Genomic DNA, 13709 nt, shown 5'->3' with positions numbered 1-13709 from the left:
ACAGACTGTCACTGTCAGTAGGACAGGATTTGAAATAGAATTTCCTGATTTTTCTTAGAGAAATTATGAACTGAGATCATCCCTAAACCATCCCATTTCTCTCCCTTGAGTCATGCTGTGGCTTGCCCACTTTTCACCTTGTGGAAATTGAGAGCACTAGGAAGGACTCTCTCCTTTTTCCAGCTCTGTTCGGAACAGGGAGGTCCTGCTTGCTCTTTCTCCCAGTGCAGAGGTCAGCTTCTTGGCAATTCATTTTCTCTGCACTTATGTGCTTGCTTTAATTCCTTCTTTTAAACTGTTTTTTTTTTTTTTTTTTTTAAATCTTCAAGTTTCAGTTTAACAGAGGACTAAAATCAAGTGCTGAGCAATCTCTGAATACACACTAAAAGTTTTTCAGTAGCTGGAAATTGTAGAAATGCAAGTAACCTTTGTCATTTAGGGCTTTTACCCTCTCTGACAGCAGGCATGTAAAATTATCTTGACAGTTACATTACATAAAATGTAATGGGCATATCAAAATATTACTGGATATGGAGTGTTTGTGAATTTGGGAGTTTACAGGGAAGTGGCAAAGTATTTAGAGCTGTGTTCCCAAGTGCCTGGGGAATTCTTCACCACGTTGTACAAAACCCCACATAGATGGTTCCCAGAGTGAAACAGTTTCTCAAGTATCTGGGCTCCTTATTTCCATAATTTTCATTTAGACTGTTTATAAAGTGTAAACATACCCTAGAAATTTGATGCATCTTTTTATTTTTTATTTTTTTAAAGTAGCATTCCATCAATTCTATTCCCCTGCCCTGTGTTACTAATATATATTTTTGACCTTATCTCCATCTCAACCGTGATTTCTGTCTGGGATTGATACATTCTGTTCCAGAAACATTCATCATTAAAAATGAAAGCCTGATTTACTTTGGCCCTCAGCTTAGTTTCAGCACAATCTCCATAAGAAGATTAGTTGTGAGAGTGCTGTGCAGCACATTAACATTACTTTTTAAGGATATGTTTTATTCAAAGGGTGAGATGTCTATTTTGCTTTGGACACAGTGGCACTGACAGTAAGACAAGCAGATATTTTGCAGAGGGACCTCAGCAGGTATTTCCCTTTGCATTATGAAAAGATCCATTTGCTTTTTCCACCCCCCGGTGGGTGGGGAGTCACACCATAAAGCAATTCTTCTGAAGGTGGACACTGTTTACATTTTGGCACGAATAAGAAACAGAAAGGAGAAGAAAGTGAAGCAAGAACATGTTTGTATTCTAACCCAAATGCAAACCTATCTAATAAATAAAATGCGGGAGGAGAGAGATTTAAGCTTAAAAATACGCAAAAGGCACTCAGGGAAAGGTACAAGAACAAAATACATACATTACAGACTGCACACCAAACCAAAATGCGTTATGTTTTCTTCTTTACAGGGAAAGTCTCAGTTCTTGGCCTTCCTGCCGATTTAGTCTACCTAAAAGTGATTTGCAGAGGACTTATCTTAAGGGCAATGTACTCCTCTCTGTTTGCCCCTGCTCATCTCTAGCTTTCACGACATTACCATTTCTCTTCTCCCTGCTCTGGGTGGAAGGGACTCACACCCAGAACTGATGTTTGACACCCAAAGCTACTCAGGAGGAGTGGTTCAAGGTCCCCTTCACGTTTCCATGTCTGGAGAGAGATCTGCCCTCAGTAAATCAGTAAATACAGAGAACAGGACCCAAAGTAGCAAAATAAATTAATCAAACTTTTGTTTCAGGGAGGGAATCTGCTCTCACACAGCTGTGTACCTTCTGCCTTTCTTCTTCATTTCAACATTATAAATACACTGAGAAATGTTAATAAATTAGGAAAACTTTAACAGATGTAATATTACCAAAAAGTGCTGGAACAATATTCCCATACTAAATACCTCCTGTCAGCACAAGATGTTAATTTTAAGAAAAAAAGGCTGCTCAGTTCTTCTGTCATCCAATACTGGATGTTGCAGGACAATTTGCAGAGCTTCTCTCTCTCCCTCCCATTTTTCCCTTAGGCTAGCATTCATATGTGGTGGATTTGCCATTTAAAAATATTATTTCTGTTACATAGTAATTTTGGAATTGAAACTCTTAAGTATCATAAAAAGCAGAGCTTCATAAATCTGGGAGACAGATGCTTATACTACCTACTATTATTAAAAATCATTAAAAAGCTCAGACTCATATCTATAATTGCATTTCTTCCCTCTTTTGCCTGCTTGTTATTTTTAGTGTGCCTGAAGTAAGTGACTGCTATCACTGGCTAAAGCCAGATATAAAGTTACACAGACTAGGCAATCTTCCCTGTGAAACTGTGGCAACTTACTGTTCTTCTCTTTTTCCCCTCTGCTCTGTCTCTCTCCTGCAGACAACTTTCACTGAGATTTAAACTGACAGTGCCCAGTCCATTTCGGCTATTAAAGAACACATAAACATAAAGATCTGTGGTAAAAGGCTAAAATAAAGATGGAAATATTCCTCATCATGCCTGTTTCTCATCCCTATTCCCTGCGAGGAGTTGCTGAAGCTGATGAAAGTTCTCCATGTGAGGAGCCAGCAGACTCTCTCCATGCAAAAAGCCAGTACTCCTCTGCCTTCCAAGTCTGCAGGGGGCTGAGATATACGCAAGATGTACCTTCCTGTCGAGGACTGGGATGGTTCTGGCTCACTCCTTTCCTGTTTTTGCTAAAATCCCTCTTTTCTGCCTGAAAACAACGTACTATATATAAGGTGATGAAAAGGGGATCCTGAGGAAACTTTCAAAAGGATAGTGAAGTAAATATCAAATAATCAAATAAATAAATAAACTTTTAGGTCACCCAAAGCAGAAAATAAAAGTCTACATGAATATTCTTATTAGCACTACTTTCTATAATGAGTTTCTTTCCAATGTCAAGATCTAAAATTTCTTCCATCGGTGTTACAGTTCTACCTAGTTCAACATACTGTCAGTGCGCTACTGATATACTTTCCCTCTCCAATGCATTCAAAATGAAACAGTAAGAAAATCAGAAGCAGGCACAAAGCACAGCCAACAGAATGCTACAATAAAACTCCTCTTTTTCATCTTTCTTCACACACAAATATCTTCCATCCTGCTGACTTGGAAGCTCACTTTGAGGTAGATATTACTGCAAAGTCAAAGGAAGCTGTGACAAACAGTCTGATGCAACTTTATTTCTGTTTTACCAGGTACTGCAATCAAACAAAATGTAAATGAGGCCATAACTACTGGGCTATAGATGAAGAGTTGTAGTTAAGTCCTGAAATAACCATATGGCCACAGGAGGAACTCTCTTAAAGAACATCTTTATAAGGGACTTTCAAAGAATGTTTTTTTTTTTTCCCTCCAAATGGATTTTTTAAAGACCATTATATAATTATTAAATAGCAGTAGGCAAAAAATGCTCCCTTTCTGTGGACCTGAAAGATTTAGGTGGAATACCAGCTGACAGATGGCATTTTATTCTTGTCAAATCTCAACACTGTCTTGAACTGAACAAATGACATTTCCCAATAGTATTTGTTTCTGGGAGAGGCCCAACTACCTCTTTTCTTACATTTTCAGCAAACAACCATCGTCCTGGCCTTGCTCATCACTGATCTACCTATCAACCCTCATCCTTTTTCTTGATTTAAAGGGTCCCTTCTCTCTGCTTCCTGAATCCAGGTTCCAAGGGTCACATTTCCCTTTTCTCTCACATTTCCTGCAGGAATAGGACTTAGAGAAGCTTCTCAGTCATGCCACAGCCAATTCTCCCAGACAAGTAGGACAGAAACACTATGCCATATACTAGGAAAACAGGAACGCCTTCACATCTTTGTACTCTTTAAACTAGTAAAAAGTATTCAAGCTACCTCAGGAAACAAAAATTGTAATTTACCAGTCTCTTTGGTTAACGCTATCTTTTAGGTCCTCTAGAATACTGCAGAAAATCTGGGAAGCAATTGAATAAAATAATGTCAGTTCTTCACTGGTAGTTTTGAAAATTTGCCTGACTATATCATATCCTTCGAGTAAAATCACAGCCCCTTCCTTTACCTGAAGTTAGACCAAGAGGAAAATGTTTTGAGATAATAACACAGGTTTAACATTCACTGTAAATGGGGCAGATATCCAGATTTAAAGAGGGTATTGCCAGGAAAGATCTACAAATGACTTTGAGTTAATGAATTAATAACAATCTCAATTTATATCAATCTCAATACATACAAATTTTTCAACTTAAGTTGCAGGACTCATAAAACTGAAATCAGCTTAGGACTTTTCATGCTAAAGGTAGGGATAGCTTCATATGCAATGATTTACTCTCATCTAATCGAGACTCCAGATTTAGATTTTGAGACAGATGGAAACTTTTATTAAGTACTGGCACTTCTTAAAACTTTATTTGGATTGAGTCAAACTACATCACCTTAAAAAAAAAAAAAGATTAAAAAGTCAAGAGGATTTTAAAGCTTACTATGCTGAGAAAACTAATCTTATTTTAATTTATCGGTATGCAGGAATACTATCAGCAAAGTTTGAAGGATAGCACCTACTGTGAACATAAATGTGTCAGCTCTTTCAGAACCTCAAAGTTTCTGTTCCCATAAAATAGGCTGCTCTGTGCTTTAAAGGTAACAAGAAAATATCCATGAGTGTGCATACACAGATATCTACACACATTAAAATATGTAAAATACTAAGATTAAAGAGTGTATATTAAAATATTCAAAGAAAAAACTTTTTTAATTCACTTGTAACCACTTAAATGGTTATAACGTTTCATCATTTGTGATGTGCTCATGTCCTCAACTAGCAGCCTAATTTTCCAGTATTTTATTTTCTTTTTATATTCTTTTCTAATTATGTATACACAGATTCCAGTGTCCACCAGAGATTCTTCGCATTGTCTGTGCAACACAGAGATGCTCTTTCTGGATGCATAATTTTGGTTTGCTCTCATTCTATAAATTAGTATGAAGAAAAATATATCCATACTCAAGGACTTGCAAGTTTTGTCTTTTAGAAGAACAGAGGCCACTATTTACAGTAGAATAACTCCCTAATAATAAAGATAAAGATTAACAACAATTCATATAAGACATTCAGTGAAAGATTGTTTTAAAAATTGGTGCTGTGGGACATATATTTTGCCACTTACATCTGTGATCATTTTCCCCCTGGTCTTGTTTCTTTCCCTGTGGTTAGCTCGTTTCTGTTTTTGCTGCAGGACTCGTTCCCTGGTGGTGCGGTATTCCAGAGCAAATTCACTAATAATTTTGCAGAACTTATTGATGTTGACTTCGCGTATTGCATACGGAGGATGGCCCATAAATAACAAGAATGAGTGAAACCTGGAAAACAATGAGTTAATGAATGCAAAGGGGAAAAATCTTTTTTCATCATTTCTAGGAAAAACAAAACCACACAAAACATTTCACTGCATCCATTTATTACTTTATTAACTCCCGTAATTTCTTTTGTGCTACAAAATTTTCATGGATTTTTTGCGTAACATTGCCATGGTTTATAATTAAAAACATGGAAGTCTAGTCTATGATAACTTCATCCCAGTCCATTTTCCCAGGCTGATGAAGGAGATAAGATGCTTATGGAACTCTATCTACTTTATATGATTAATTTGGAATGTGAATGACCAATTTCATTTCAGTTATAGAAAAAAATATTTATTAAGTTTCAATCCTATTTATTTGTATTAAGCAACTTCAAAGAGGCTGCTAGGATGTTGGGGAAAGTCTAGACAAGAAGAATGCAGATTTACAGGCTAGCAAACACAAGAAGAAAAGAATTTCTCATTCACAAAAATGACCACAAAATTATATTATCTTCCAAGTAATTTATTTTGGGAAACTCTCAATTCACAGTGTTACTGCTTCTGTGGCATTCAGAGCTTCCACAGTATTTGCAACTTTTACTATTGCTTCTATTTTGCATGATCAACAATAGCACACAGAGTGTTTAAAAATGCATGTGAATCCCTTTTAACAGCATCCATATCCTCGACGATAAAAGTTTTCCCAATCCTAGAAAGATGCATTTAAACAGATACATTTTTGGAAAAGTCTACAGAAGTTCTGCAGCACTTAATAGGAAAAAGTTAGTATTTTTCTTACTCATACAACACATACGATAAACACAACAGTAAATTGGCGAATTCACTTCCCTTCTCCTGCAATTGGGATTTCTGCTTAATTATAGCATGAAAAAGAGATCATTATGAAAACAGAAGAAGAACTGAATTAACTTCCCAGTTGTATATCCACAAATTTGGGATCATTTGGAATGCAGATCCTAATTTTGACCAAAGTAATTTGGAAATTCTTCAGAAGTTTGAAAATCTCTCAACATTTCATTAATAAACTGAAGAAACATAGCTAAATTAATCCGATGGCTTAAACTCATATGGCTAAATTTGTGTATGTGAAAAAAAAGTTTAGGTTTATGCAGAATTATCATGAGTAAGTACATTTCACAACACTGCAATTAGGGCTAATTTCATTGGATGAAACTAAATCCAATGGCAAGTCCTAAAGAAAGGAATCTTAAATCTGTCTCCTACTGTTTAGGCATAAAAAAAGTAGTCATAGATCTTGCAGACAGGGGTGGTGCTGCTTACAAAACTAATTGTACAAGACTCCTTTCAGCTTCCATGTATGACAAATTTATCATTAGAACTTCAGTATTTTGCCACGGCATATTCTTGTTAACCACACAGCAAGCCAATCCCTCTAAAAAGTATTCAGGGAAGGACAGAAAATATAGCAACTTAGTCACAAAGATGCTAGCTTTAAGGGCTTAGGAGTTCAAAGGCCCAATTATTGCAACATGGGAACAAATGATTGCCTGGATTATTCATTCTTTTTATTGGAAATACAGAAACTTCTTTGAGTAAGGATATTTCTTGAACAGGTGTAAATGAGAACATATGCACCATATACATCCTGGTAGATGTACTTGCTGGAATCTGTACCTATACACACTTAAAAAAAACATACATATTATGTCATAATTTATAATTTTAGCAAAGTACGTATCATCAAGAGAGTACTGTCACCAGTTTAATTCTGTACCTGTTAATTATTCTTCTATGAACAATCTTCAGGATTATGATTCTTTCTGCACAGTCCTTCAGGAACTCAGACATCTTTTGCTTTAGAGTTGGCTTCATCTCATGCTTTGCTATAGCCTTAAGGTGATCCCATGATGCTTTGCACCTTCTTTCCATCTGACACAAGTTTTCCTGGAGTTGTTCAAAGTCAACCTTTAAAAGAGAAAATAATAGAAAATATAACACTTTAATCAAAAACGCTATGACAGTATCTTTGGATATCTGAACAGCACAACTCATGTATAAGACAGGGTCACTGTAGTGGCAGAACAATATTAATTCACATTATTAATTACTGCTAAATAATTAAGAAATGTCTCTTTCTGTTTTACTTTGTCTATGTCTCTCTGTTTATTTTGTCTTAGACGCCTAAGACCTGAAGAAAGGACAATAAAATACTGTGATGTGCTTTTTCACTTGCTAAAATCTTCATAGCTACACCAAGCAATTGCATGACCCAATTATTTCTGTTGAGGCAACAAAAACTTTCTCTCACTTTTCCTTAATCCTTTTCTCTACTACTCATAGCTTTTTATACCACGCTTGCTGCTCACTGCAGTATCCAGCCAACACTTTGCCAATTTAGGAAGCACTTGGATATATTCCCTAGCTGTGCACTGACTTGTTAATAGATGATCTACTTCTAATCACAACATTCATGGGCCAGGATTTTTCAAATCTCTATTCAAAGGACGTGTTATTTAGTGATTTCAGTAGTAACTTTCATCCCTTGATATATATTATGATTTTTTTAACAAGATTATATGATGGTTTTGAAAATCCGTCAACACAGTTAAAATAAATTATTGCATCCTACAGTAATGTTCGTCAGGACAGAAGCCAACACATTCAACAGAAGGTGAAAGAGAGGTTCTCCTTTACTCATCAACCAAAAAAGGTTTTCAAATCATAGTAGTCTAGAGAAGGTATTTAGGATATGTTACTAGCAACTGGACAAAGTGCTTTAACTACCTTTCCACAGCACATAAGTATGTGAACACAACAAAGGAGAAAAGTAAAACTACCCAGCATGTTCTAAAACTCTAAGAAAGGAAAAATTCAGTTTATAATACCACTTCACAGTTCAGATGAATTCAAGCAATAAAACAGATTTAGCCATCAGATTCCGAACACAGTAGTTTGCGATGTTATGATCCAGTACTCCAGTTAATTCCTTAACGCTAAATAAAAATCAGTGACAGAGACAGGTTTTAGTTCACCGCAGCTGAGTGACTGTACTTGAATGGAGGTGAATTTTCCTATCTGTGCTAAAAGCTATTAATGGCTGCAAAAGAAATGAGCCTTGGATACCAACTATTCCAGTTCTGGAGAGGTTTGGATTAAAATCTTTTCAGCTGAGATCAATATCTAATGGAATTAAGTCTCAACATATTTTTTCTTCTTTTTATTTTAAGTCCAAAATTCCTGATATTAGTTCCAACCTCACTTGGTTATGCATCACACAGAATGAAGTTTTCAGCTGTATGCAGCACCCACTGTTGAGACCTACGCTAAGTATAGCCATGAGAAGTGCATTATGATTAAAAACCTCCTGATAATGATTGTATTTGGTCTTGCCATGATTTATAAAGTGGTGACTTTTTCCTCTTCATGAGGAAATAAAAACATCCTTTGATCCATTCTGCTACTCAAAAAAGCCCTGGAGGTAGAGCAGCTGTGGGGTTTTTGTTTTCTTTAGCATATCAATGCATATGCTTTTAAAAATAAAAATAAAAAAAGTCCCTTCCAGGTCAGTATTTTTATTGTTGATGATAAACACACTGTTGCTCTCCATAGATGGTATTTCTAAAGCACACACGAGAAAAGCAGCTTTAGAGTACTACCTGCATGACATTTCAAATGCCATTTTTCTCTCTTCACTGTGAATCTAAATGCGGCATGGACAATGAATAAACTTTTATTTTATTCTGAGCAGCATCAATCTGATTAGTATGTGACCAACAAGCCTCTCTATTTTATGCACATTTCTCTCATAAAACAGCAGGTACACTTGATCAGTGGAAAATATAAGTAAAGTACAAATCCTTTTGCAAAACAATACTTTAGCCTCACCTTAACAGACCATGAAAAATCAGCGCAGTGGTCCAAACCTAGATCAGTAATTGTACACAACTTTTTAAAAGCAATCACTGTGTTCAGCAATATCATTGCAATTTTCTTTTTCTTGTCATTTTAGGCATTATTGTTGTTCTGTTTGGGGTGCCTTCTAACAATGAAAGGATTACAAATACAAATACCTTATAATAGCAATAAATGATCACAGGGACATGTAGTTTGTAGTTTGATTCATTTTTTGTTCATTTTTTCTTGAAGGAAAAGATGCACTATTTCTTGCCTGCAGCTGTGACTAAGAAGGAATTTAGGTGAGCTTCGCATCACGTTGCGGCTCCAGGAGACCTCAGAACACGTGGTGGTCAGACAAGAACTGCTGTGGTATTATTTTATGAGTATGCACCGCTAAATAAAAGGAAACAGTAATCTGAAATAGCCTTTACAGCTTTCTCCTTGGACAGCAGCATACGATGTTGTGCCCAGCCCCCAGGATTTTGAGGATTCTTCTTCCTCCACAACTCACTACACACATATGCAAAAGAGATGAAGCTTGCTGGTCTTACTTACTGTTATCTTCTGCTAAAACTTTAAAAAGAAATCTATTTTTTATCTCAGGAGAAAGAAACAGTGGTCTTAGGCTGTTACGCAAAATAAAAATGACTCTTCTTTCAGACACTGGATAATGTTTTCATTTATAAATTTAGAAAGAACAACTTTCTAAATGCTTGTAGGATATATTTGATATGTTCCTCCTTTCTCCTGCTGTGTTCCTCTCCATTTACAATTGTGAGAACAGGTAGTGAGAGAACAGGTTCCTTCAGAAATTCCTTCAGAATTTCTTCATCTGGAATGTGCTCTGCACACACTTCCCTTTCCAGCTAAATCTCCTCTATTCTCTGGGCTAAGCTTGCTGCTACTGAGAGTACAAAACTGTACTAAAATCAATGATGCTACACCAGATTACACTATTCCTCTATTTATATTCAGCCATTGTAAAGGGTCAAAAAATTTACACCTGGATCAACGTAAAAGCAAACAAAAACCAACCAACCAAACAAAACAACACGAAAGAAATAAGTGAAGGGAAACTGGTAAAACTGAGGTTTTTGCTTGAAAAGCACTTATTTTCAAACTCGCTGTAAATTATCTTAAGTTGTATTTTGAAGGCCAGTGCATAACTTGTTACGCAGCCTCAGTAACTTCATATAAGTTTTCTATTGTTTGCTACTACATTTATCATTTATTGCTACAGCTTGTTTCTTTTAGAGGTGAACAAATCCAGACATTTTCTAAGCAAGACCTGATTCTCTGCATTTTTATTCTCTCCACAAAGTGCTTTAAATAGAATACTGATACCTTCCCAATGACAAATGTTGCCTTAAATTCACAATAGAATGGCAACTATTTTATCATGGGTACTAGAAAGATGCACATAATCATAGACAAAATCTTTCTTTCTTCAAAGTTCAAGATAGTTTTTACAGTGGACCACAGCCGAGCTTGAGCTGTTTATAATTTAGGGTCAGACCGTTCATTCTCACATTATTACAGGGATGAGTTCTGGCAGGGAACATGAAATCTTCCTCTTTTCCTGAGCTGGTTCAGTGCCAAAGGAAATTCTGAGAATTGCTCCTTGCAAATACACTGTCATCTGAGTGCAGCGACCTTCTGTGGCATACATTCAAAACTCTGTCTACTCTAGTATTTCCACACTGGCTTGCTTCACTGAACGTCACAAGAATTATCCCTAGACCAACATCAGCACAACTTGCACCCTGTTGGTCACATTGTAAGTGAAGTAGATGCCAGGTCTCAAAACCAAAGTATAAAGGAGTTTCTGTCCATGTATTTCTGGTTCTAGGGTAAGAGTTGGCATCTTGCCAGAATAATTTGGGAAATGATTAAACCTGAATCAGTCCCCTAATTAAAATTAAAGGACATATGTGCTTACTGAGGTACGATCAGATAAATCTATACAATACAAACCTTTCCACTACATTTTCGTTCCTCAAACAATCTACAATAAACACACTAATATGGGATCTACTTGCAAATGCTTTATGAAAGTCCACACTGTCTGGGATGAAGGGGAGTAACACCAGTAAGCAGTGATGTAGGTCACTTGGTGTTACGGCATCTAGAATACTACTTGAGTCATTTCACCTGAAATATTACTGAAACACCACAATGCGGTCAGGCACCTGCAAAGACTGAATTTGCTCTTTCTCAGACCAAATCTGTAAGTCTCATTTGCCACTGCAGCTCCTTCCCCCTCGCCCCAGTCTGCCTCCCCCTGCTCTGCCTCTCCCCTTGCTTTGCTAACCCGTGTCCGGAGCTGGAGCAGCTGCAGCCGTCCTTGCAGCTGGCACCGTAAGGAATGACCCAACCTAAAAAACCTTGTGCCCTCACCTCCAAGCAAGCTTCCTTCCATGGAAAGTAATATGACTTTTGGCATTTGCTTTTGTTTGAAGAAATGTTGGGAAAGCATACTTGAGTGATAATTGCAGAGAAATACCTTCTGTCAAGCAAGGCAAGAGAAGCCCTGCTGAAGCAGAGCAGGAGGCAGGCATAAACTTCCCTACTTTTTTTTTTTCCTTTCTTTTTTCCTTCCTCTGCTTCCCAGTGTATCAGGCAGACGCCAGAGCAGCACTTCTGCTGCAATCACCTCCTTTCTCCCCACACATCCCCACTGAGTCCCTGGGGCAACTGCAGACCTCCTCCTCCCCTGTGCACCTCTTAGTCTAATCCTAAATTCTTTCCTACCAGCGAGCCTTGTCCCCTGCCCTGTGCTGTTAACACTTCCTCCTGCTTGCTCTGAAAGCTGCCTTCTTCTCCCTTGCCTAGTATCTGTAACAAACCATGCACCTTGCTGCAGGAGATTAAAAAAAAAAAAAAGCCAGAAATTTGGTATTTTAATTAAAGGTAAATTAGAATTGGGGGAAGGAGGACAATTCCTATGTAGCTGGCCAGCTTCTGGATGCATGGGGAAAATTATTCAAGGGGATCAAAAAGAAGACAAACATTTTAAATAAGAAAACTTTTCATTCGGTAACAGAAGATACTAGTGCTGATGCAACCTCCCCTGCCACACTGGTAAGTAAACTGCTAGAAACAACCCTGAGTTCAACTGCAGAAACCTGGAGTCTGCTTCTGTGCTAGGTATATCAATTCTGGTTCAATACCATTGGAGAAAAAATATCAAATTAAAGTATGTAAAAAGAACAAATATGCAAGTGCTTATAAACACGGGATCCTAAACAAACAGTAGTCCTGCATGACCCTAGATACTTTTATACAACTATGAATACTTTTATTTGTTTAGAATTCTATTTCTTTTTTGGTTCTTTTGTCACGTGTCTCCATTTTTTGCCATTTTATGACTTCAGTCCTTCAACAAAAAGCCACAAGTCTTGCAGTAACTGTACCATTTTATTTTCTTTTCTGGCCTTTCTATCTCCTTTTGGGTGAGCCAATCTTTCTTTTTCTTTTTTTTTTTTTTCTCTTTTGGAACTAAGGCTTAGGAAATTCTCATATAGTGTGCATATCAGGAGAAGGGGCATCTCTGTTTATCTACAGCATGGAAATTGTTTAGCCTTTGTGGCTTCTGAAAGATATTTGTAGACAAAATGGAGCTCAAAATACAGCCTAATCCACAGTGAAATATTAGTTCTCCTTTCCTGTCAGCTTTCCTAAACCAAGATTTCGCCTACTCTGTGAACATTCCCTTGAAGAGGGCAGCTTGGATGGCTTCCATGTCCTAACTCTTTGATTTGTGGCAGCTAAGATCAAGTGGGAATAGAGCTTGTTACAGTAATCCATCAGTGGTATAACACATGTAGGAACATCCCAAGAAGGGAGACCTTGGGCGTCACGCAGAAGGTTAAGGCTATAATTTCTCTTAATGTGATTTTGTCTGGCCTTTTCAGAATTTCATCCGCTTTGGGCAGGGCCACTAGATCAGCAAACCACAGATTGAAAGACTTTGCTCAATTTTGCATGCCCTTAGACCTAAAAATTTTTTAAAAGTGACAGCATTGGGTTAAGGTTCTTCCTCTCTCTAAGGCTGAAAAACAGAAATAGAAGACTCACTTGAGAATATACAGTATATAGTGGTGTGGATTTTAGGAAATGACTGCTCTTTTTTGTGGCAATTTTCATTTTTGTGATTAATTTGTGCAAAAAAAATGGAATAACTTCTTAACAAAGAGAGGAAGCAGGAAAGGATAAACTAATATACCTAAATGTTCAGATATGAAGAATCACTCAACAAAACCAACAAAAAATAAAAAAAATCCTAACATGAGAAACCAGCCTTAATGAAGGCAATAAAACAGAGCCTAAACACAGGCTGTACAAGAGGAAAACCAGCAGAGCAGAGACAGAATCCAAAAAGCAAATACCTAAGGACAGAAAACAAAACCCACAAACTCCTTTATGGTATCTAAAAAAAAGAAAAACATGTCAGAGGTCCTGGGTCACTGGGGATGAGAGAAACTGAGGAAGAAAAGAGTT

General features: G+C 37.0%; 1 protein-coding gene across 12 annotated transcripts in view; it reads right to left on the bottom strand.

Annotated features, from left to right (window-relative positions):
- The window catches only part of FHOD3 (formin homology 2 domain containing 3), a 396018-nt gene that overhangs the window by 25709 nt on the left and 356600 nt on the right, over positions 1-13709 (bottom strand). For all 12 annotated transcript variants that reach the window (XM_040548937.1, XM_040548935.1, XM_040548932.1 and 9 more), the window contains 2 exons: positions 7087-7277; positions 5157-5349 (listed from right to left, as the gene is read on the bottom strand). In XM_040548937.1, the coding sequence (XP_040404871.1) occupies positions 5157-5349; positions 7087-7277 (384 nt within the window). The remainder of the gene's footprint in view (positions 1-5156; positions 5350-7086; positions 7278-13709) is intronic.

The sequence above is a fragment of the Cygnus olor genome, chromosome 2 (genome assembly GCF_009769625.2).
Source record: "Cygnus olor isolate bCygOlo1 chromosome 2, bCygOlo1.pri.v2, whole genome shotgun sequence".
NCBI classification, from domain to species: domain Eukaryota; kingdom Metazoa; phylum Chordata; class Aves; order Anseriformes; family Anatidae; genus Cygnus; species Cygnus olor.
The sequence above is the reverse complement of the archived record's forward strand: the minus strand, read 5'-3'. Positions and strand labels throughout refer to the sequence as shown.